Source organism: Microcaecilia unicolor, chromosome 5 (genome assembly GCF_901765095.1).
Source record: "Microcaecilia unicolor chromosome 5, aMicUni1.1, whole genome shotgun sequence".
Lineage (NCBI taxonomy): Eukaryota > Metazoa > Chordata > Amphibia > Gymnophiona > Siphonopidae > Microcaecilia > Microcaecilia unicolor.
Window position 1 is genome coordinate 247854125 of NC_044035.1, and position 23669 is coordinate 247877793.

Here is a 23669-nt window from a genome sequence, read left to right on the forward strand (position 1 = left end):
AGCGTTGAGTAAGAGCTCCACTGTAAAACTGTGAGAACAGACAAGATAGGAAGGATAATAAAGAGAAAGGAGACAGAAAAATGAAGAACAAAGGAAAACATTCAGGAGGTGTCTTACCCAGAGTAGTGTTTTTTCGAATACTTCTTTTTGTAGATGACAAATACAATAATGCCAATTAACAGCAGAAGACCCCAAATCGCACCGATCACAATTCCTGCCACCATCCCTGCTTTAGAGGGTGGTAAATTTCCTAAAGAGAGTTGGAAATGCAAAACAAAAATTATTCCATATATTTGACTGGAACATTTCTAATACGCAGACAAATGCAGACCAAAACAGAATAAAATTTCATCCAAAAGTGTTTTTCGCTGACTGCTCAAATGTAGGTGACGTCTATCCATGAAGCCACACCCTAAACACTTGGGCCAACTATACTAGTTCTCAGCCTACCAACAGGAAAACCTTTGCCTGGCTAATTTAAAATTAATCCTGCTGATGTTCCAAAGCAGCCATATGAGTAAAGTCTCTAGGCCCAAAGCCACCACCACCACACACATTTTTCATAAAAAAAAAAACACAAAACAACAAAAACCAGCTGGTCTTATTAGTGACCAATACATGAAATACATACCACTTCAAAGTATGCCTGCTGTTTATATATTTTAGCACAAATATCTGTGGGAACACTGTATAATGTGTCTCCTCTGGTAGAAAATTTGCACATGGTTACAATAAATACATGCTGCCTTATCTATTCACATCAACCACATGTACCAGGATGATCTTTTAGGTCATCGCAAGATCAGAGACTGATTATACTGACATTTGCTGCAGGCCTTTTAGAGATTTGTTTGAACTCTGCTTTTTGGAACAAACCACCAGTTTTAGTCAGTAAGATTGTTATTCAGTAAGAAGTGTCTTACCACAAATTTTAAGCATTGCTGCAGACATATTTTTTTTTTTTTTAGAAAGGCTTTTGGGGACTTGGTGATGGTAGACTGTGAGACTACCTGTCTAAGTATTTGTATCTGCTGGTGACTACAGACAACCACCAATGGCAGGGCAGCTTTAAAAATGCTCATCAACAGCACAATGATCTTTATCTCTGACATTTCAACTGAAACGTTTTCCCTATATAAAATGAACAGGGGAAAGACTCTAAAGACTGGAACATCTAGGGTATGGGATGACTCTTGGGAAGAAAGGCTGGGGAGGCTGGGGCTCGTCAGTTTGGAGAAGAGACAGCTTAGGGGAGACATGAAAGAGGTCAATATAATGCTATGTGGACTGCAACAGGTAAATGGAAATTGATTTGTTTTCTTTTTCAAAAAAATACAAAGACCAGGGGACACACAAGGAAGTTAGTAAGTAGTACATTTAAAACAAATTGGAGAAAATATTTTTTTTCACTCAACATATATTTAAACTCTGGAACTTATTACTGGAGAATATGATATAAACAGTTAGTGCTGCTTATCCATGGAGGTTAAATATCATGGAATCTTGCTACTTTTTGAGGTCCTGCCATGACTGGCCACTGCTAGAAGCAGAATGCTGGTTTAGACAGACCTTTGGTCTGACTCAGTCTGGCAATCTGTTTTATTCTTATGTTTTAAAGTGTGAGCCAAGGGACACTGGGCACAAATTTGAATTACACTAAATGAATGGTTCAAACTTATTACTAGGCAGGACAAACAACACACTGATAATATGAAGTGTTTTGCTATCTGAAACTAAGATAGCAAAAACAATTACCCAAATAGCTTCTGGCTTCCTGTAATAACTACAGATTGTAATACAGATTAAAAAGCTGCACTGAAGCCTATTTACAAAAAAAATATCCTCCTTATTGTTTAATCTCAGTTTATGAAAACCAGATCATCTTTAGCTTTTACTTTTGAAAGGAACATCGCTGTTGAACTCCAAATTGCCGTTTTATTAAATTTTACACATTTTCAAGTGCTAAACTCAGTATAAATATATTTAGACACCTAGAAGTAAATATTCAGTTGGATGAAAAGCATATAAAAATACAGATAATTTATCTATATATTCTTATGTAGATTTTCTGTCCAGCTACGCATTCAAGTCATAACCACCTAGGCCTCTACCTAGGGGTCGCTTGTGCCCTAGACAAGTGAGCTCTCAATCCCAAAGCCACTTGTGATCTTGCAAATATAGGCTGCCTCAATGACCACCTCGATCAAACTGGCAATATAAGTTTTAGATACCACCTGGCCCTTTCTAGGACCATGGAAAGCAACAACAACAACAAAATCTAAGAAACTAAACTCATCCATCTGCTGCAAGTACCTAAGCAAAACTCTGTTGACATCAAGCTTGCGAAGCCTCCTAGCAGTACAGTGTGAGTTCCCATCCAGAAAGGGGGGGGGGGGAACAGACATATCTCTTGATTCACACGAAAGGGGAAGATCACCTTGGGAAGAAAAGAAAAAAGTGCAGATGGCCAATTAATCCTCCAAGATGGTGAGAGAGGGGTCCCAACAAGATAGAGCCTGAAGCTCTGAAACCTCCTGGTCAACGCAATCACCACTAGGAAACCCATCTTCAAAAGCTCAAAGGATAGACTGAGAGAACATTCAGCACTAAATTCAAATCCCAAGAGGGAAGAGATGGACAGACAGGAGGATGCAAATCAGTGACCCCTTCAAAAAGTGAGCTATGTCCACATGAGTGACAAGGGGAAGGCCCGGGATTTTCCCTTGGATACAAGAGAGACGCTAACTGAACTTTAAGCGAGTTCTGTGCAAATCCCTGGTCAAACCCTTACTGAAGAAACCCAACAACCTTGAGAATTTACACCTTCCAAGGGGAAAGTAAGAGCACACCAGCTCTTAAAAACCTTCCAAACCCAAACACAGGCCAAGGAAGTGGAAGACTTGTGGACATAAAGCAAGGTGGAGATCATGGACGGTAAGAAGCCTTTCCTTGCTAAACATTGCCTTTCAAGGACCAAAACATGAGCAGAAAGGGATCTGGATCCTCTATTTCTATTGGTCCCTGCTTGAGCAAGCCTTGCCCTTTAGGCAGGTAAAGTAGATCATCTACCAACAGGCAAACCAGATCCATGTACCATGGTCTTCAAGGCCAATCTGCGGCCACCAGAAGCACTACAATGAGATGTTGTGCTATTCCGTGCAATACCCAGCCTATCAGAGGCCCAGACAGGAAGATATACAATGACCCCTCCCTGGGCCACTGCTGAAACAGGGCATCTATCCCCTGGGAGGCTGACTCTTCAATGACTGAAGAGCACTCCCCCTTGGTATTTCTATCTAGCAACAACAGAGACCATGGAAGTGAAACGGAGGTTTTGGCTCTGCCTCTTGTGGTGACCTTATCAGCCAACCATTTCAGCTCAAAAACACACCAGCGCTGAAAGTCCTTAATCTGACTGTTTCCATCTTAAGTGAGTCTGGAGACTCTGGGGGCAAGAACTGTGTTCATTTTTCTATCTAGCACGGAGACCAGGAAAGTGAAGCAGAGGTTTTGGCTCTGTCCCCTGTGGTGACATCATCATCCAAGCATTTCAGCTCAAAAGTGCACCAGCGCTGAAAGTTCTGCATCTGACTGTTTTCATCTTAAGTGATCCTGGAGATTCTGTGGGCAAGACCTGTGTTCATTTTTCTATCTAGAACCTACACAGATCAGGGAAAGAATGCAGAGGTTTTGGCTCCGCCCCTGTGATGACATCATCAGCAAGCATTTCAGCTCAAAAGTATGCCAGTGCTTGTGGCGCCCCACCGAAGGGGCATACCTAAGGGATGTGTAATGCCCCTTAGTGGGCAACTGTGAAATTGTTATAGATATTGTATTATTTTTAAAAGAATGAAGTGTTTTGTTTTTTTTATTATTTTTAATATGTGGGGAAGGGTGGTGGTGGGGATTTAAGGATGATAGCTTAGGCTTTTGTTTAAACTCTGCGAACTGTAAGAATGTAAAAAAGTATTGTCTGAAAGATGGGCTGGGTAGTTCGTTGCATAATTTTGTAGGAAAGGATTATCCAGATTATAGTCATATAGATGTTGTTATTGGGTATAGACCTAAGTTATTTGGACTAAAAGAAAATCATATGGAGTTTAGATTGAAATTCCATGTGGAATTCCTTTTTATGAGGAAAGTGATTTTAATCAACCAGTACCGTGTCTGTATTTTAGTGCCAGGTCCTTGTGCAATAAGAGAGTTATTATTAGGGACTTAATAAGAGATAATGATATTAGGCTAACTTTTATTACAGAAACTTGACTGACAGATTTGGATAGTCCAATTACATTGGATGATTGCCCTCTGAGGTACAAGATTTTACATTGTGTGCGTCAAGCAAAAAAAGGGGGAGGGACTGATATAACATATACAAGTTTTTTCCATCTGAAATTATTAGATTCAATTGTTATCACAGGATTGGAAATGATGTTATGTCAATTATGTGATGATGCACTTTCAGGCTCTTTAGGCTTTTTGTTGATCTATAGATCACCAAGAAACTGGTCAGCAATTGAGACTTAATTTGTTGACTTTGTTTCTCAATAACCAGCTACTTTTACTCATCTTCTGCTGCTGGGCGATTTAAACTTGCATTTAGCCAATAACCTGGATCTCTTGGTTGACCAATTGTTTTCCTGTTTAGATTCACTAAGATTTTTTATAAATAAGCTTGAACTGCCACACGAAAAGGCTCATGCGCTTGACATTATTGCTTTGTTGTCCAAGCAGGACAGGAGATGTTCAACTTCTGATCCTTTATGGGCATCTGTTCCCTGGTTCAATCATTTTCAAGCAAACTTTGAGGCCCTTTTACAAAGCAGCGGTAAGCTTGCAGATCACAGCGGTGCACAATTCTAAAAACAAAGAAAATGGAGAAGAACTACAAAAATCGATAGGACAGTGTTCCGTGATACCAATCATTCAAGAATAAATCGAACATACAGTAAAAGGCAGTGGAAAGAAGGGGATATTGCAGGAACCGGGTAGGAAATGGTAAAGCCTTATGCAAAATTAAATGTTTGCTGAAACAGTCAAGTTTTCAGCATTGTTTTGAATTTAAATGACACTTTAGAATGGATTGAGAGAGAAATTGAGTTCCAGAGGAAAGGGACAGAAAAGAAGAAAGCCCGATGCCAAGTAGACTCCACTTGTGCAGAACGGGGTGGGGGGGGACTAGGGAGATATAATCGTGGTCGTTTATAGAATGAAGAAGACATGCTGGGGAATAAGGAATAGTAAGGTTAGATATGGGGAGGGGTCCCAACTGATAAGCTTTAAAGGTGAGTGTGCGAGTCTTAAAAATTATCCGTTGATCAACTGGGAGCCAATGTGATTTGAGAAAGAGAGGAGAGACGTGATCATATTTTTGGGCATGGTGAAGCAACTTGAGCGCAGTACTTTGGAGAGTCTGAAGTTTCTTAAGAAGTGAACGAGAGCAGCCAAGGTAGATGATATTACAATAATCTAGTCTTGTGATGAGGACAGAGAGGATCAAAGCATGAAAAGTGTCATAATCAAAGAATCTACGAATTGAGAAAAGTTGGCGAAGGATTAAAAAAAAAAAGCCTGTTTTACATAACCCAGTAAAAGGGCCCCTTTACACTTTATATTCCTCAACTCAAGAGAAAAGATCGGCAGGTGTTCAGACAAATCAGGTTTATCAAATAACTGAAGTTGAAAAAGTTTGGTCTAAGATTAAATCACAGTTGTCTAGTATTTGCTGTAATGCAAGCTCAAAGTTATCAGATTGGAACAACAGTGTGCTGGATGAAAAAACAGCAATATTCATCTAAGAAATCTAAAGGAAAGGGAAATTTGAAGTCTTTACCTTCATATTAACCATCTATGGGTATTAAAGTGTCAGTGTCATAAATTTGAAAGACAATGGCTGAGAACTAAGGATCCCGTGAATAGATTAAATTGGAGAAAACATGTTAAGAGTTTATAAAAATGCTATTTCTAAAGCTAAAAGTTTATTTTGGGATGCTGATGGGGAAGGAATAATAAATCTCAAAAATTTCTTTTTAACATTTTTAATACGCTTACCCAAGTATCGTCAGTTGTTGACATTCCTGAATCTTTACAGCCATCTTCAACAGAGTTGGCAAATTATTTTATAAAGTAAATCTTATAAGGCAATCTCTTAAGAATGTTGTAGATGAAATTGACCATCCAATAAATGAAGTGGTGATTGTGTCCCCAGCAGATAGGGACTGGTCCTCTTTTGCATTAGTGGAAGTGCCTATTGCAGTGATTTCCAAACTTGGTCTTGGAGGCATCCCAGCCAGTCAGGCTTTCAGCATACCCAAAATGAATATTCACGAGAGAGATCTGCATGTACTGCCTCTACTGCATGCAAATCTCTCTCATGAATATTCATTGTGGGTATCCTGAAAACCTGACTGGCTGGGGTGCCTTCAGGACCAGGTTTGGGAACCACTGGCCTATAGTGACTTCCTTGTTGAAGAAACTTTCTCATAAATCATGTTTATTTGATATTTGCCCCTCATATTGAAGGATATTCCATCAGAAATTATTTTTTTAATTATGACAACTGAAAGCAATAAGATCTCTTTTCTTTACTGAACACTTATGTATGCTGGTTCGGGCTATTGTGTTATCTCAGTTGGATTATTGCAGTGTTTTATATGTTGGATTAAGTTTAAATTTAGTTATAAATTTGCAGTTATTACAAAATACTGCAACCAAAATGATCTATGGCTGTTGACACCTTTGTTAAGAAGTTTACACTGTTTACCAGTTTCTGCATGGATAGTTTTTAAGCCTGCTTGTATTGTTTTTAGCATACTACAGGGGAATTGTTCCTCTTTTCATCCACAGTTGATAAGCTTATCCAGCTCCTTGAATGAATTCCCATTTCCATTCTACTTTATTGTTGGGATTTCCATCAGTCAAAAAAGTTCACTATAAGAGATTTAATGATGGTTCTTTTATTTTTCCAGATAGTACAAATTCAGGTGATTTTTGGCTATTTACAATTCTGCAAAGGATTGAAGACCTATCTTTTTAATAAGTAACTGAATGAATAATTTTTATAGGGCTTTCTTGATTCTAATTGTGTGTTTTTGAACTTATGTAACCTGCTTAGACTCTGTATTGATATTAGCGGGATATAAATACCTTGAATAGAATAGGTCAAAGGCCAGCTGGCCCCACTGGTCCAGGAGGCGCTGAAAGGTAGCCTGTCCCAGCTCCCACTCTCCCTGGATCCAAGAGAGATCGACTGAGAGCCACCATATGACTCCTGGTGCCACCCTGCTTGTTGATATAGGCCACCACTATGACACTGTCCATCATCACACGGACCACCCGCCCCCAAATGAGCGGGAGAATTCCAATTGTGCCGACCTGCCTGCCTTCCTTCAACAGGGACCCTGCACTACCTTGCCCAGGCAATGAGCTCTCCAGCCGAAGAGGTTCACATTAGTGGTAGCTACCACTCAATCTGGTGGGTCTTACAGAACCTCCGCCCCTCCCAAAGTAGATGACGGGGACTGTCCCACTAGTCCAGATTGTGCTGCATTCTGGCTGAGTGTGGGATCCAATGATCAAAATCCTGCCAGTCCAGAGCTCAACCAGACAACAATGCTGACTGTAGAGAGCATACATGGGCCCACGTCCAAGATCCCTGAGTAAGTGCGTAAAGTGGTCAGAAAATCACTTACATAAGTTATATGTATGGCCTTAGAGGCTCAGGTGGAATCTGGACAGAAAAAGCAATATGCCAAGTTGGAAGTATATATTATTTAATAACAATTAGCAAATTTGGCAAACAAGCATACAAAATAGATACTGCTGAGGATTACACAAAATAGATATCTGCATATTTTCGGTTACAGAAGAACTATGATTATTTTCTGAGAAGATATTACAAAAACAGCAAATATATATATATTTTATTAGGCTCATAGACCATGCACCTGGGAATCTAACATGTCCTTGCAGGCCAAGAACAGAAAACTAACTATCCCTAGACCATAGATGCAAACCCTTTTTCTCACCCCCTGGCAGTGTGTCTCGCAACAGAGTCACTACTGATGGACAGGATCCTTGTTGAGGCTCAAGCTGTCCCATAGCAAGTTCCCAGCAATAGCTGGGTGATATCAGGAATTTATCAGACACATCTCTGCATGGCACAGGTTGCCAGATTCTCACAGTGTGTTAGAAGCCGTAAATACTAAGCTAAAGCTTTTCTGTAGTAGACTAGGGTACAGAGAGGTACAATTCATAGGAGATAATGACAATTAGTCCCTCTCCTCAGAGAGATCCATACACCATCAACTCTCTTTTCTGTCCCTCTGGATCCCAAAATTCTTCAAAAAGCCTGGGTTCTGCTCTGCCCAGTGAGTCTCAGATGGCTTTTCTATATATATCTGTCCAGCAGATGATATACAGTCCACGAATAATGAGGCCCACAGTCTTGCAGCTGGTACTCCTTATCAGGGCTGGTACAGGATGGCTCCCTAACGAGCTGGCTGACCAGGATTACCTCATTACTGTGTCTGTGTGAACCTCACTGCTCCAGGCTTCATACCAGAGAGCAAATGTGGATGTTCAGCATGTCCTTGGAAGATGTCAGTCAGAAGACTGCAAAAGGAAGTCTTGTAGCATTCATGACAATATTACTCAGAAAAGGATGGTTCATGGCCTAGTCAGGCTTCAGCCTGCAAAAGGTAAGCGATAGGGCATACCCCTAATGTTCTCCCCCTTGAAGGTGGAGTAACTATTCCATCTTCACCCTAGCTAACAATATAACTAGAGAGGTTAGAATCAGAAGCCATGGTCAAGAGAAAATAAATGCAATACATCCAAATATTAATTAAAGCAAAAAAAGATACAAGAAAGCAAAATCTAAAAAAACACACACAAGGCATAAATGATAAACTAAAATCACACACAAGAGTATAACTTCAGCAAATCATACAATAATGTTCAAAGAAAACTTCATAAATGAGCTAAATATAACATATAAATGAATACACGAACAGCAGGTAGTGTTAGTAGAAGTCTTAACTCATGAAACAATAAAATCAAAATAAATGATAGGCAAGGCACAAGCAAGTTACTATTTTAATATAAGAAAATACAAAGATGCATCATAGTGGAGAATTAATCTGTTAGCCTCCAACATTAACAAATGAATTCTTGGGTACAGCAATCAAACAAAAATGAGTGGTAATATCATGCTTACTAATTTCAATCTGGGGTATACAAACAGGCTCATTTTCAAAAGAGAAGGATGCCCATCTTTCGACACAAATCAGAAGATGGGCATCTTTCTCCCAGGGTCGTCCAAATCGGTAGAATCGAAAGCCAATTTTGGATGTCCCCAACTGCTTTCCGTCGCAGGGATGGCCAAAGTTCAAGGGGGCGAATCGGAGGCGTAGCGAAGGCGGGACTTGGGCGTGCCTAACACATGGCCGTCCTTGACCCATAATGGAAAAAAAGGGCGTCCCTGACGAACACTTGGACAACTTTACTTGGTCCTGTTTTTCTTACAACCAAGGCACAAAAAGATGGCCAAAATGACCAGATGACCATCAGAGAGAATCGGGAATGACCTCCTGTTACTCCACCAGTGGTCACTAACCCCCTCCCACCCTCAAAAAACATCTTTCAAAATATTTTTTGCCAGCCTCAGATGTCATATTCAGGTCCATCACAGCAGTATGCAGGTACCTGGCGCAGTTTTAGTGGATGCAGTGCACCCCTCCCTACCTGTTACGTTTGTGGAGGAAACAGCAAGCCCTCCAAAACCCACTGTACCCACATCTAGGCGCCCCCCTTCACCTGTAAGGGCTATGGTAGTGGTGTACAGTTGTGGGTAGTGGGTTTTAAGGGGGGCTCAGCAGACAAGGTAAGGGAGCTGTGTTCCTGGGAGCATTTTATGAAGTCCAATGCAGTGCCCCCTAGGGTCCCCGGTTGGTGTCCTGGCATGTGAGGGGGACCAGTGCACTACAAATGCTGCCTCCTCCCACGACCAAAGGGCTTGCATTTGGCCATTTCTGAGATGGGCATCCTTGGTTTCCATTATCGCTGAAAATCGGAAACAACCAAGTCTAGGGATGACTCTCTCTAAGGACGACCAAAATTTCAAGATTTGGGCGTCCCCGACCGTATTATCGAAATGCATGATGGACGTCCATCTTGTTTCGATAATATGGGTTTCCCCGCCCTTCCATCGGGACGTTTTGCGAGGACGTCCTCAACAAAACTTGGGCGTCCCTTTCGATTATGCCCCTCCACCTAACCATACACTATACTCAATGGGAACAGTAGTGTCTGAAAAATAACCTTACATTTCTCGTGCACAAGCCATACAGAGCTTCAGTGGTATCTTTCAGGAAATGCTTACCAGGGCACAACCAATGGATGTCCTTATTTTTCTGACAAAGAGTCAAAATTAGGAACTAAATATGACAAGAGTCTTTCTGTTCGTAAACAATGTACTTTGGAGTCTCTACATGGAGGTACAGATTATCTTTCCAAGTACTAACATTAATAACTTGTTTCAGCTGGTATACATTCTTGGGCAAAATTAAATGCAAATTTAGTACAAAAGCAATTTCCATACAATTCATATCTACATATAAAGGAATTGCAGTACCTAAATTAAAACCAATTTGAATTTGAAGGTTCAATAGGAAGACAGGTGACTTTGGCAAAAGCATCACAAACTGCTTCTGAAGGAAGCAATATGTGGGTATGTGACCTTGCACAAAACTACTAATGCTATCATACAATTCCCTAAACAATTCATAAGTAAGTTCACGCACAAGTTGCATTAATGTATGACCCTCATTCATCATGCCTTTAACCACAAATAATTCAGCAGTGACAGACTAGGTTAGGAACTGAGTGAGTAGAAGACAACAGAGGGTAAATCTTGCCTCCTCCTCTCTGGCTCCACAGGGTGTGTGCAAGTTTTCTTGAAATACAGTCCTCCCACCTCGCTGTATTCCCTATGACAGGGAACAAAGGTAAACCAAAACCCAGTCCAAATTTTGTCTGCCTGGAGCTGGAGAACCCAACAAGATACAAGGGCAGCGGGGGGGGGGGGGGGAATGGGGACCCATACTCCCCCTATGATAGGGCCTGTGGGGGTCGAGCCATACACCTCACCCAGTGGTCACCATCAGGCGATGACTGGAGTCAGTGGAACAATGCTGTAAGCTCCATGCGCAGCCAGGTCTGGTTTGTGGATCTGGGAACCTGAGAGCCAGCCGCTAGGCTTGACCAAGCTGTATGGCACCTGCATACAATATGGGAAGAGCTGGGCCAGGGACCAGGAGCACCAGCCTGAACAACCTACCATCTCTTGAAGGTAGAGAAATACTGTAGCTTTTCTTCTGAGCACCAGTAGGTATACCACTGATGGCAATGAGAAAGTTCATCTGCTGGCAGGAAGGGATCCTTGTTAAGGATGGTACATCTGAGACACTAAGGAAGTCTTCAATTAAATCTGTCCACTTCTGCCTGTTAGGAAGGTGGCAAGGCCTGCATATTACATCAATGTAAACAGATGTTCTGTTCCCTCTTTCCAGATTAAACCACAGTGCCCTTTTCATGGAGGAGGTCCCATTTTACTTTGCAGTCCCTCATCACCGGGACACAATACAACCTATTGCACTGTGCTAAAAGCATGAAGAGAAGGGTCATATAACAGGTGATCAGGCTGATTCTTGGTGGCCTATCACTTGACATTTGTTCCACAGGTTCCTGCTTGATGTGCAAATGTTGTTTCATATTCAGATAGTTATTAATGGTTGCAGTACATAAGGGACTCCTAACTTGTTACTCATGTCTGATAGTCTCTGCAGGTCAAAACAGGTTCATTAGAAGCCCATGTTTAGCACTGACTTTATACTGAGCAGCTTACATATCACCTGATAACATTATTCTATACTAATCTTCTAGGTGACGCAGGATATGGCTGTTATAGCTGGCTTCTCACTCCAATGCATGATCCTGCTACACTTGCAGAACTGACCTGTTGCATGCTCCACAATATTGCTCTCAGGTATGGTAACCCAATGGATGTTAATCCAGATCTATGACCAGATCCTTCCTGTCCCCCTGCAGGTGTACAGGCAAACATACTGAGTGGGAATCCGGTGTGATGTATGTGCAGTGTGTGTTTACAGATGTGGTGCCTAATTTTTTGAGGTACACAATTTGGAATGTCATTGATGGATGTGTCTCTTTTGCCAGTATGTGCCATTCCTGCTGTTCACTCACCACCTTGATTCTTGTGTGGGTCAAGAAATGGTCTCCCAGAAGGTGAGCATTACGTTTGACAAAACTAGACTGCTGTTGTAGTGTGGAGCTGTGGGTCCGTGGTTTCATCACTCAAAATGGGATATATATTGTGCGCCACAGTCATGCCGTACCCACTTGGTATTATGTCCTGCCTACAATGATGTGTGCTATGATTGATGATCTTTAAGCGTTATAGGATCAGCATCAAGTGCACTGCATGGAGCTAGTGGTAATGGAAAGGTATACCTCATTTAGAGATGCAGCTGACAGCAAGTAACACATTTTCATGTGCATATATCCTTTTTGGGAGATGAAATCAAAATGTCCATCCTGTTGTGGAATGTCAGTTCATAATCGGGGTGTTATTGCATAGCTTCTGTGAAATGGTTCAGGCAGTAATGTTTTTGGCCCATATTTGTGGCCTTTTACCAACGCAATATTTGGAAGATTGAGTTGGAACAAGTGAAGGCAATCAAGCTCCACCACAGTACAATTTTCACATTGAAAGGATGCACAGTATATGTGGCTGTTGGAAAATAACTTGCAACATATGTGGCATGTATACTTATATATACCGCTTTTCTCAGCACGAGAGAAAAACATATTGAGTGAGAGACAGAGACGATACAAGGAAGCTATCCATATCCTCTTCCTTGCTATTATCTCAGGTTTATGTCAGAGATTGACTCTTTCTACCTACTCATTGTATTACTATTTTAGCTTTTCTACTAACATAGGAATACCGATTGCCTTGGTTCCAGTTCTGTGCTATTATTTTGTGTGTTACCCATTTACACCTGCCTCATCATTTCATACACACTTTCAGGAGCTTGGTGTGTTAGTTGTGTGATGCAGATGATAAAGCTTAATATCCAGACGATAAAGCTTAGCAAATGAAAGATGAGACGCCCACGTTGCCACCTGACAGATTTCTAGAACTGAAAACATGCTAGTCTCCACCCAAGAAGCCTGTGCACACGTAGAATGTGCTTTCAAAGCGTCCAGTGGAGATTTCCTGGCCAAAAGATAAGCTGAAACGATCGCTTCCTTAAGCCACCGTGCAATTGTGGCCTTAGAAGCTGGAAAACCTCGTCGCGGACCCGAAAATAGGACGACCAGGTGATCAGAGCACAGAAACTTGTTAAACATCTATAAGTACTGCAAAAGTACACACCGCACATCCAAAAGGCATAGTAGTCGAAAGGAATCCAGACAGTCCTCCTTTCGAAATGAAGGAAGAAAAAGAGGTTGATTCAGGTGAAACGCTGACACTACTTTAGAAAGAAATGAGGGTACCATGCGGACCGTGACCCCAGATTCCGAAAACTGCAAGAAGGGGTCTCGACATGAGAGAACCTGAATCTCACATTCTACGCGCTGACGCCAGGGCCACAAAAAAACTGCCTTAAGCGTAAGATCTTTCTCTGAAGCCTGTCAAAGCGGTTCAAAAGGCACCGACTGCACAGCCCGCAAAACGAGCTGCAAACTCCAAGTAGGGCACGGATTACGCAACAGAGGACGAAGCTTCAACACCCCACGCAAGAAGCACACAATATCCGGATAAGCCGCTAGTAGCCCTGCATAGGGTTTGCGGGATTCCTGCGGGGACGGAAACAGGGGTGATGTGATACAGACGTTCAAATTGGTATTAATCTGCAAACAAACCTTTTCCAGAGACAGGAAGGCGGTAGAACTAGAGGGCATGAATTGAGGCTGAAGGGGGGCAGACTCAGGAGTAATGTCAGGAAGTATTTTTTCACGGAACAGGTGGTAAATATATGGAATGCCCTCCCACAGGAGGTGGTGGAGATGAAAACGGTAATGGAATTCAAACATGAGTGGGATAAACACAAAGGAATCCAGGATAGAAGGAATGGATTCACTCTCTCTCTGTCACACACACACTCGCACATTCACACTCTCTCAAACATTTCCTTTAAAACAGAAACGGGCCTTTTTTACTAGTCTCTGTATATTACATTAGGACCGATAGGTGGAGAACCTATCAAGCAATAGAGAACCTGACACAACCACACCTATGGTGTGTCAGGACAAAGACATGTCCTCACATACATTGTGCAGCTGTATGAGAATAGACAAAGAGGAGCACCCAGAGGGGAGGCCATGTGTTAAGGTGTCCCAACCATTTCTTCAATATACATATGTCAGATTATCAGTCTAAGGGCATAGTAGCCACAGGTCGGGATATAGAACTAAATACACTTGCCTCTCAAGAGATATGAGAGAGAGTGACACAAAGCTAGGGTTAGCAGGTATATGCAACATTTCTAGGTAAGGGAGGGGTAATATTAGTGCTAGATGCTCATGTACTAAAAACATCTGACATGCAAACTTGCCAGCAAATGGCGGTCAGAGTAGAGGAGGTATCAATACTGTCAGAAGAACACAGTCATGTGGTCTCAGCTGACTGCCAACAGAAGTTACGGGAGGTGTCATACCACAGACTCATCCAGCAACTGGAAATGTGTCACACAAGAATGCTCAGCTCCTGTCTACACCAGATATATGGACTCACTCACGATACACATAATATAGCAGGTCAAGGAACTATCAGTCATTTCTGTGCATCTGAGAGACAGACATTGGAGGGGAGGGAAGATTACTGAGCACCTTTGAAAAACATGTCAGACATGAAGGTTACAAAGCATCCTGAAACAGGCATGGTTCATGGAGGTGTCAGAGCACTGATAGAAGCACACGTATAGCCAAAGTGTTTGTCATGTCTGTTACAATATGAAAAGACAAAGCATTAGCTGAGCAGCCTCAGCAGTTGTCAACAAGTCTGGCTCGTGCAGGTAGAAAACCTGTGTCCAATTTGCTTATTTAACTGTCTCAAGTCTGGTTGGCTCAGCTGCTAGCCATAACTGAGTCAAACCACACATTAATTTAAATCATTTATTTATAATTTTCATTTTACAAGGGTCACTTGCAAACAGTAATACAGAGATGACTGCACATTAATACAATATAAGAAGAAAACAATCCCAACTAGATATATGGATTATATACAATCTTTCTCTTTCTTAGACCACAAAGTGAAGAAAAATAGGGAGAGTGAAATAAGACAAGGAGATCAATTAAACAGTAAACAGAAAAAAGAAAACATAGTATTAACCTGATTATCCCCAGATATTACTCATCTAATTCATTATTCCACATTGATCATCTGGTTGGCTTCTTCAAGCCCAAATACGGTGTATAGTCAATTCATTTCATTCAAACCACACATTAAAACACACAGAGACTGTCTCAAGTCTGGTTGGCTCAGCTGCTAGCCACAACTGAGTCAGACCACACATTAAAACACACAGAGACAAACATCTATTAGACTGTCTCTGAACTTCAAAGTAACACGTGAGGCTGAGGGATGTGTCTGATTAAGGTTCACATATCATATACCAAAAATGTCAGTTCTATTGCCTAAGCAGCTTCAAAACATTGTACTTGGAAGGTAAGGCTCTACCTATCATATCTTCAGGTACAGGTATGCTCTTATTCAGACATTTCCACTATAACATTTTTGCAATAGATGTAGTTGAATGATGGCTCACTAACACCTATGGATATTCAAAAGAGTAGTGCAGTCAACAGGACACATCAAAAAACACAAGGGAGACAATGACTGTAGAATACAGGATTTATTCTTAGTTCAGTGAGACCTGACAAGGCACAGTGTTTCAGCACAAATGCCTGTCTCGGAAGTCTTGATTATAAATGTAAAGATACTAAACACATCAGATTTTAATGTTGATTCTTCACAAAGAACATTTTAGATGATGCAGTCTTTACAGAAACTTAAAACACCTTGTGAGTGGCCGGTGCTGCCAAAGGCGCATTAATCTTTTGAGTACCCTTCTATGTTCATATGAGTTTCCTGTTCCTCCACTTTTGTGGTTGATCTTCACTAACACCGATGCCCGTGCATGGTGACACTAGCATTTGTCCATGGGTCAGAAAAACAAAACCTCCAAGAGGCCGGCCACCCAAGTTCACTAACACCTAGGCCCAGATACAGTGACACTAGCATTTGTCCAGGGGTCAGAAGAACACCCCCCCCAAGAGGCCAACCAGCCAGGGACCACAAGATGAGTGCCACTTCTCTCCCTCTCCTAACAATTACTTCTTGAAAACTGCAGAAGGAATTTTTGCCTTCTCCTCCCCCCATCCACGAGTGTCTCAATGACTGCCAATTCTCTCCTTCTCTAACTCCCCCCCCCCCCCCTCCACATAACTGGCATTTTTCATCTTGCTTCCTGCCCCCTCCCCCCAATTCTCTTCCTCTTTTACTCCCCCCACATGACCAGCATTCTTCTCTTGTGTCTCCCCCCACACACTGACCGGCATTTCTTAACTCTCTCTCCCAGCTTCTGCTGCCGTTGCTGACATGGAAGTGGGGCGTTCAGCATCTCTGCATCCTCAAGGCCCCACTTCCTTGTCAGTGACGGCAACAGCCAGGAGGGCGCAGTGCCGGTCAGTGCGGTACGGGGAGGGAGCAGGAAGTGAGAGAAGTGCCAGTCACCGCAGAAATTTCTTCTGACTCGACTATAAGCCGAGACCCTAAATTTATGGGCTTTTTGGGGGGCTCAAAAAGCTTAGCTTCCCCCTAAATCAGCCTTTCCTTCAGGCCATGAAGGGTGAATCACAGATAGGCAGATACGTGCATGGCTATTTGTGTCCAAAAACTTAACACTTAAGGAAAATAATCATATCTGTCTCCCTAATGTGCCATCCACAACCCCAGAAAATAACATCAATGCATAAAAAACATTCCTTTGCAAAACCATTTCTGCCCACTATATTCTTTCTTGGACCTTCCTCGGGGGTGATGGCCTGGCCCATGATCCCTTCCTCTGGGGCCATGCCTTGGCTCCTGTTGGCCTAGATAGGCCTGTTGAGGACAAGCAGTACCTTGCTGAGACTGCGGCTGCTGCTGCTGCAGTATAGCAGTAGTCAGGTGGTCACTATTGCTTGTGCCACTAGGCCAAACCCTTCTCTTATTTCAAGCCTGAGGCTCTTCTGCAGGCTTTGTATATCCTCCCTAATTGCTTCCTCCAGCCTCTCAAAGAGGCTCCTTTGTAGGCTATGTAGTGTCTCCAGCCTCTCAGCATTCCGGAAGCTCCCAGTGTGTTGTATAGGTGATACAGGTAGTTCTTGTGGCTGCAGGATAATGGATTGTCTGGACAGCTGTACCTCCTCCGGCCTTTCCACCTCCGGAGAAAGCTCCTCCACATCTGATACCAGTGACACCTTTGATATCCTTTGCCACCGGCTGCACCACCTCCTCTGCCACCTGGTCCTGTAATGAACAACAGATCCAAAATCCTGTTATTCCTGTATGTACAATACTATGGGAGAAAATCTTAGCATGAAATTTGTCTTCCATCATATTGTATAAGGCTATGGGTACTTCTCATTCATTTGATTCAATTCCTATATGGAAAAAAAAAGGCTTCCCCTTCCTGTCATCATTTCCTTCATGTATTTACATTTCTCAAGCTGGGTGGACAACGTTAGGCTAGAGATAAAGATTTCCCATACTTAATACAATTTCCCGCAAGTTTGTGCGACTCCAATTATTCTATCTGAAGCCACCAAAGCCTGGGTCTGTCCAAACTTGTAGGCACATCTCTTTAGTCATTTGTGCCACTACTGCAACCCTCAAACTCACTGGAAATGTGCATGTCCACCTGGTATATGTGAGCTTGACTGGCCTAGCTTTCTAACTGTACTACAATGAGGTTTAGCCAAGATGGACAGTACTGGGCTTAAAAGTACACATCCAACCTGGAGGATGTTGCAATATGTGCAGTAACATGTCCGATCTCAACTGTCACATCACAAGTCCAAGGAAACCTACAGATTAGTGTAATGTTGTGAACATGAATTCCCACACATTGCTGCTCCCTTGAGACAATATGAAAGGAAGAAGCTTTAAGGCACTTCTAGGGTCTATGTAATCATCATATTTGTTTCTTTTCAACACAAAGACAGGTTCACAGCTGACGTTACACTCAGTGATGCTATATATATTCTGCTGTGGGTGCTTTGTTGTGTGGGTTTTGTCTGATTAAAGTAAAATGGCAGTATCAGAGTACTGTGATCCTGACATTGCCTTCAGCTGGGGGCCAACAGTAAGCTGCCAAACTGATGTCCATTCTCTAATTCACAAATAGCTTGTGGCATTCCTTTGAGGCCTAGCCCATGGGAGTGTGGTATATCAGGGCTTAATAATGATAGAAGTATCCCATGCCTGTGCTTAACATTACCATACATTATTTATCTGTCAATAATGGTGAGGATACACACAGTGACAACTGTGATGTTCAAAGCTTAGGCTTTGTTTTCTGAATATGATAGTGAGAAATGAGGATGTCTGTAGGACACACATTAGGTAATATGTCGTCATCATCACATATCATAATTATATCATTTGACTGTCCAAAGCTACATAAACATCATGAGTAAGCACTTGCCATACCAGATATTTTACAGATACATTTGAAAGGTGTACACACACTTAACTAATTTTGGCACATAAAGCAGGCATATTGCCCAGTGGTACAGCATGTTGCTTGATGTTAAGGCTAGGTACTCTGATTTCTGTGTTACCATCCTTCTTGTAAGCTGGGGACACATGCTTACCTGGATGACACCCAGTCTCAAACCGTGTAAGAAAATTACATATGTTTTCAACCTTACTAATAGATATTAACTGTAGACATCTGAACACCCACCTGCACCTTCTGCCTCGGTTTCAAACCGCTCTCCCACGCCAACAAAATATTCGGGCACAATAGCAGCTACGAGCCGCTCCTCCAGGGCAGTCAGAGGTTCCTCTCATGTGTGCTAGAATGGCAGCTCTTTTCTTTTTTACATCCTGCTTGATATCCCAAACCCAGTGTTTGATTTGTTCAGGATTGCGCACATCAACATCCAAGTTGCTGACAGCTTGGGCTATTGCTCCCTATATGCAGTCCCTTTGAGGCTTTGGATAGAGTTTACTGCTGGCATCCCCAAAGAACAGAGTTTGTGAGCACCATTTCATAGTCAGAGAATTTAATCGCTCTCAGCCACTCCTGTCCCTGTCCTTGCTCTTCATTAGGGGGTCTTGCTGGTGACTTTCCTTTCCTGTCCCTCTGACTTGGCAGGTGGAGGTGGTAGGAACTGGCCTGATGGAAACAGTGGCTGTGTGGCTGCAGGCACAGCTCCTTCCTGGCTCTGCCTCTCCTAAGTGCTCAGTGATGGTCCAGGTGGTGCCTTATGCTCACCTATTCTTGCCTTCCTCTCTTGTTCCTCCTTGAGTATGTCATCCCTCTCACTCCTCTGAATCCCCCCCCCTCCACTAACTCCTCTCTCCAAAACTGCACACCTCTCTACATCCCTCAAAAAAAAATGGAGCTCAGAAGGCTAGGAAGGTATGTACACATTCTTTTTCACTCACACCTACCACTCCCCATACATATACGCAAATAAACAGTTGACTGTAGTACAGTGTTTGTAGTGTGTTTACACTTCTCTGAAGCCCTTAGCTCATGATTATGTTATTCAAGTACACAAGTGCCCATGTAAAATGGGAATCATGACATCAGGCACATGTTATTGAAGAGAGCACATATATGACACAGACATGTCATAGCGCACCCACAAAATACTGTTTAAGGCACTACAGTGCTTGCTGCCTTCTTTGCCAGAGTGGCCCAAAATGCTGACAGTCTGGATCTCTGCTGGTCTGCTGATGCAAGTCCAAAGGTGTATATAAGTATGCTCCAGAAATACCCTGTATATATGATGGTACTGTTCTGCCACTATGAGATGCAATTTAGATTTTCAGGCTGCTAGACATTAATTTATTCTGTACTAGGTCATGGGTTCTATAGACTTTCAGGAGCATATCCTTCAGAAGATCACTCTATGTTAGGGTTATGTCTATATCTGTAAGTTTAGTTAACTGTGATTTATTTTCTTTCTTTTCTTGTTACACGTTACAGCTCCTAACGGTCCTGTTTGTAGACAGATTACATTGCCCCTTTCCACACCAAGGTTTGCATGCATGCCCAGAGAATCTGTCCCCAAAGGTAAGTGTTATGTCTGCTGATATGTGTGAAAAAGGTGAAATATCTAATTTTAAGTATCTCCAGTTTGCTGTTGTATCTGCTTAGCCTTGGAGCACGTGGTTCGATGTGGAGTATCCTTGAAGGATACTATTGAAACAGGACATTTAGGGAATCCCAGTAGAGAGGTTTCAACAATCCTGAAAGTAAGCCAGTTGTGATTAATGAGAGCAGGATAAGGGATGCATATTATCCCCTTCAATTTCTAAGCACCTTGTAGATCAAAGGAAAAAAACACAATTTGAAGTGCCTGTATACAAATGCTAGAAGCCTAAAAAATTAGATGGGAGAGTTAGAATATATAGCACTAAATGATGAGGTACATATAATATGCATCTCAGCGACTTGGTGGAAAGAGGACAATCAATAGGACACTGTGTTAGCAGGGTACAAATTGTATCGTAATGATAGAGAGGATCAAATTGGAGGGGGGTTGGAGGGGGGTTACGCTATATGTTAAAAAGGGAATTGAGTCAAATAAACATTTCACATGACAGATAGCAGCATGGAATCATTATGGATACAAATTCCATGTGTGAAGGGGAGGAGTATTAGTGTAGGGCTGTACTACCGTCCACCAGAACAGAACGAATAGACGGATGAAGATATGTTTAGAGATTAAGCTGGCAAATTGGGCAACACTATAATAATAGGCAATTTCAATTACCCCAGTATTGACTGGATAAATGTAACATCAGGGAGTGCCAGGGAGATAAAATTTCCAGATGTAATAAATGACTGCTTCTTGGAAAAGCTGGTCCAGGAACTGATGAGAGGAGGGAGTCATTTTGGATCTGGTCCTTGGTGGCATGCAGGGCATAGTGCAAAAGGTGGTGGTGTTGGGTCCCCTGGGAAACAGTGATCATAACATGATCAAGTCTGAGCTACTATCAAGGATGATCCCACAAAGAAAATCTACTGTAGCTGCATTTAATTTTCAATAGGGTGATTATAATAAAATGAGGAAAATGGTAAAAAAATAAAAGAAACAAAAGGATCGGCTGCAAAGGTTAGGACGTTATTCAAAAATACCATCTTGGAAGCCAGATGAATTCCATGTATTTGCAAAGGTGGAAAGAAGAGAAACGTCAGCCAGCGTGGTTAAAAGGTGAAATAAGAGAGGCCACGACAGCCAAAAGATTGTACTGCAAAGAATGGAAAAAGGACCCAAATGAAGAAAATAAAAAGCAACATAACCACTGGCAGTCAGATACAAAGCACTAATAAAGAAGGCTAAAACAGAATATAAAGAGAAACTTGCCACAGAGGCTAAAAAACTTACAGTAACAACTTTTTCAGGTAATCAGAAGCAGAAACCCTGCGAGGGAATCATGGGACCGTTAGATCACGAAGGAGCAAAGGGGGCGCTCAGGGAGGGCAAGGCCATAGCAGAGACAGTGAATTAAATCTTTGCTTCTGTCTTTAGGGAAGATGAAGTAAGAGATCTGCCTTTCAAGGGTGATAATGCGGAGGAACTGAAAAATCTCAGTGAACCTGGAAGATGTCCTGAGTCAAATTGACGAATTAAAGAGTAGTAAATCACCAGGACCGGATGGCATACATCCAAGGGTACTCAAAGAACTCAAGCATGAAATTGCCGATCTGCTGTTAGTAATACGTAACCTGTCGTTAAGCTCGTCCATAGTACCTGAAGATTGGAGAGTGGCCAATGTGATGCCGATTTTTTAAAAGGGTTCTAGGGGTGATCCAGGAAATTATAGATTGGTAAGTTCGATGTTGGTGCCAGGCAAAATAGCAGAAACTATTATAAAGAATAAAATTATAGAACACGTAGACAAACATGGTTTAATGGGACAGAGTCAGCATGAGTTCAGCCAAGGGAAGTCTTGCCTTACCAATTTGCTTCATTTCTTTGAAGGAGAATAAACATGTGGAGAAAGGTGAGCCAGTTGATGTAGTGTATCTAGACTTTCAGAAAGCTTTTGATAAAGTTCCTCATGAGACTCCTGAGAAAATTAGAGTCATGGGATAAGAGGCAAGGTTCTGGTGTGGATTAGGAATTGGTTATTGGACTGAAAACAGATGGTAGGATTAAATGGTCATTTCTCTCAATGGAGTGCCGCAGGGATCTGTACTGGGATTGGTACTATATAACATATTTATAAGTGATATGGAAATTGAAACAAGTGAGGTGATCAAATTTGCAGATGATACAAAACTATTCAAGGTTGTTAAAACACATGTGGACTGTGAAATATTGCAGGAAGACCTTAGGAAATTGGAAGACTGGGCATCCAAATGGCAGAAGAAATTTAATGTGGACAAATGCAAGGTGATGCACATTGGAAAGAATAATCCAAATCGTAGTTACCTGATGGTAGGGTCCACCTTGGGGGGTCAGCGCTCAAGAAAAAGATCTGGGTGTCATTGTAGACAATACACTGAAATCTTCTGCTCAGTGTGCAGCGGTGGCCAAAAAAGCAAACAGGATGCTAGGAATTATTGGGAAAGGGACAGTGAATGAGACTGAAAATACTATAATGCCTTTGTATTGCTCCATGGTGCATCTGCACCTTGAGTATTGCATTCACAAAAAAGATATAGCGGAATTAGAAAAGGTTCAAAGAAGAGCGACCAAAATGATAAAGAGGACAGAACTTATGAAAGGCTAGAGAGGTTTGGACTCTTCAGCTTGGAAAGAAGACTGATGAGGGGAGATATGATTGGGGTCTACAAAATCCTGAGTGGTGTAGAATGAGTAGAATTGGAACAAGTAAAAAAAAAAAAAAATTGTTTCAAAGTACAAGGAAGTTACATGAAAATACTTGAAAAACAAATAGGAGGAAATATTTTTCCACTCAGCTGTGGAACTCTTTGCTGGAGGATCTAGTAACAGCGGTTAGCATATCTGGGTTTAAATAAGATTTGGACAAGTTCTTGGAGGAAAAGTCCATAGTCTGCTTTTGAGACAGACAAGGGGAAGCTACTGCTTGCCCTGGGATTGGTAGCATAGAATGTTGCCACTATTTGTGTTTTATAGCTATTCTCATCTAATATAATAAAACGCACCGTGAACGTTCTAATGAGGACAACGTTCTGTGAAGCCCTGAAGCCATGCCCTGAAGCCATCTGACGTCACTGAAGCTGTAGGGTTCGTGGATTCGTGGTGTGAAGCCTCCCTTCAAGCCAGCCAGCCAGCCGTCTCTGCCCCGCCCTCGCGACAAAACAAACAAATCCGGAAGCGAAACGTCAGGGAAGGAGGCGGCGCTCCCGACGTCTAGCCTTCCCTTC

General features: G+C 42.1%; 1 protein-coding gene across 2 annotated transcripts in view; it reads right to left on the reverse strand.

The window, feature by feature from the left end:
* The window catches only part of MPZL1 (myelin protein zero like 1), a 135668-nt gene that overhangs the window by 19032 nt on the left and 92967 nt on the right, over positions 1–23669 (reverse strand). Inside the window, exon 4 of one of the 2 annotated variants that reach the window (XM_030203941.1) lies at positions 118–250. In XM_030203941.1, the coding sequence (XP_030059801.1) occupies positions 118–250 (133 nt within the window). Of the gene's footprint in view, positions 1–117; positions 251–16540; positions 17603–23669 lie in introns of those variants that run through there. The other variant, XM_030203942.1, reaches the window with a different exon arrangement.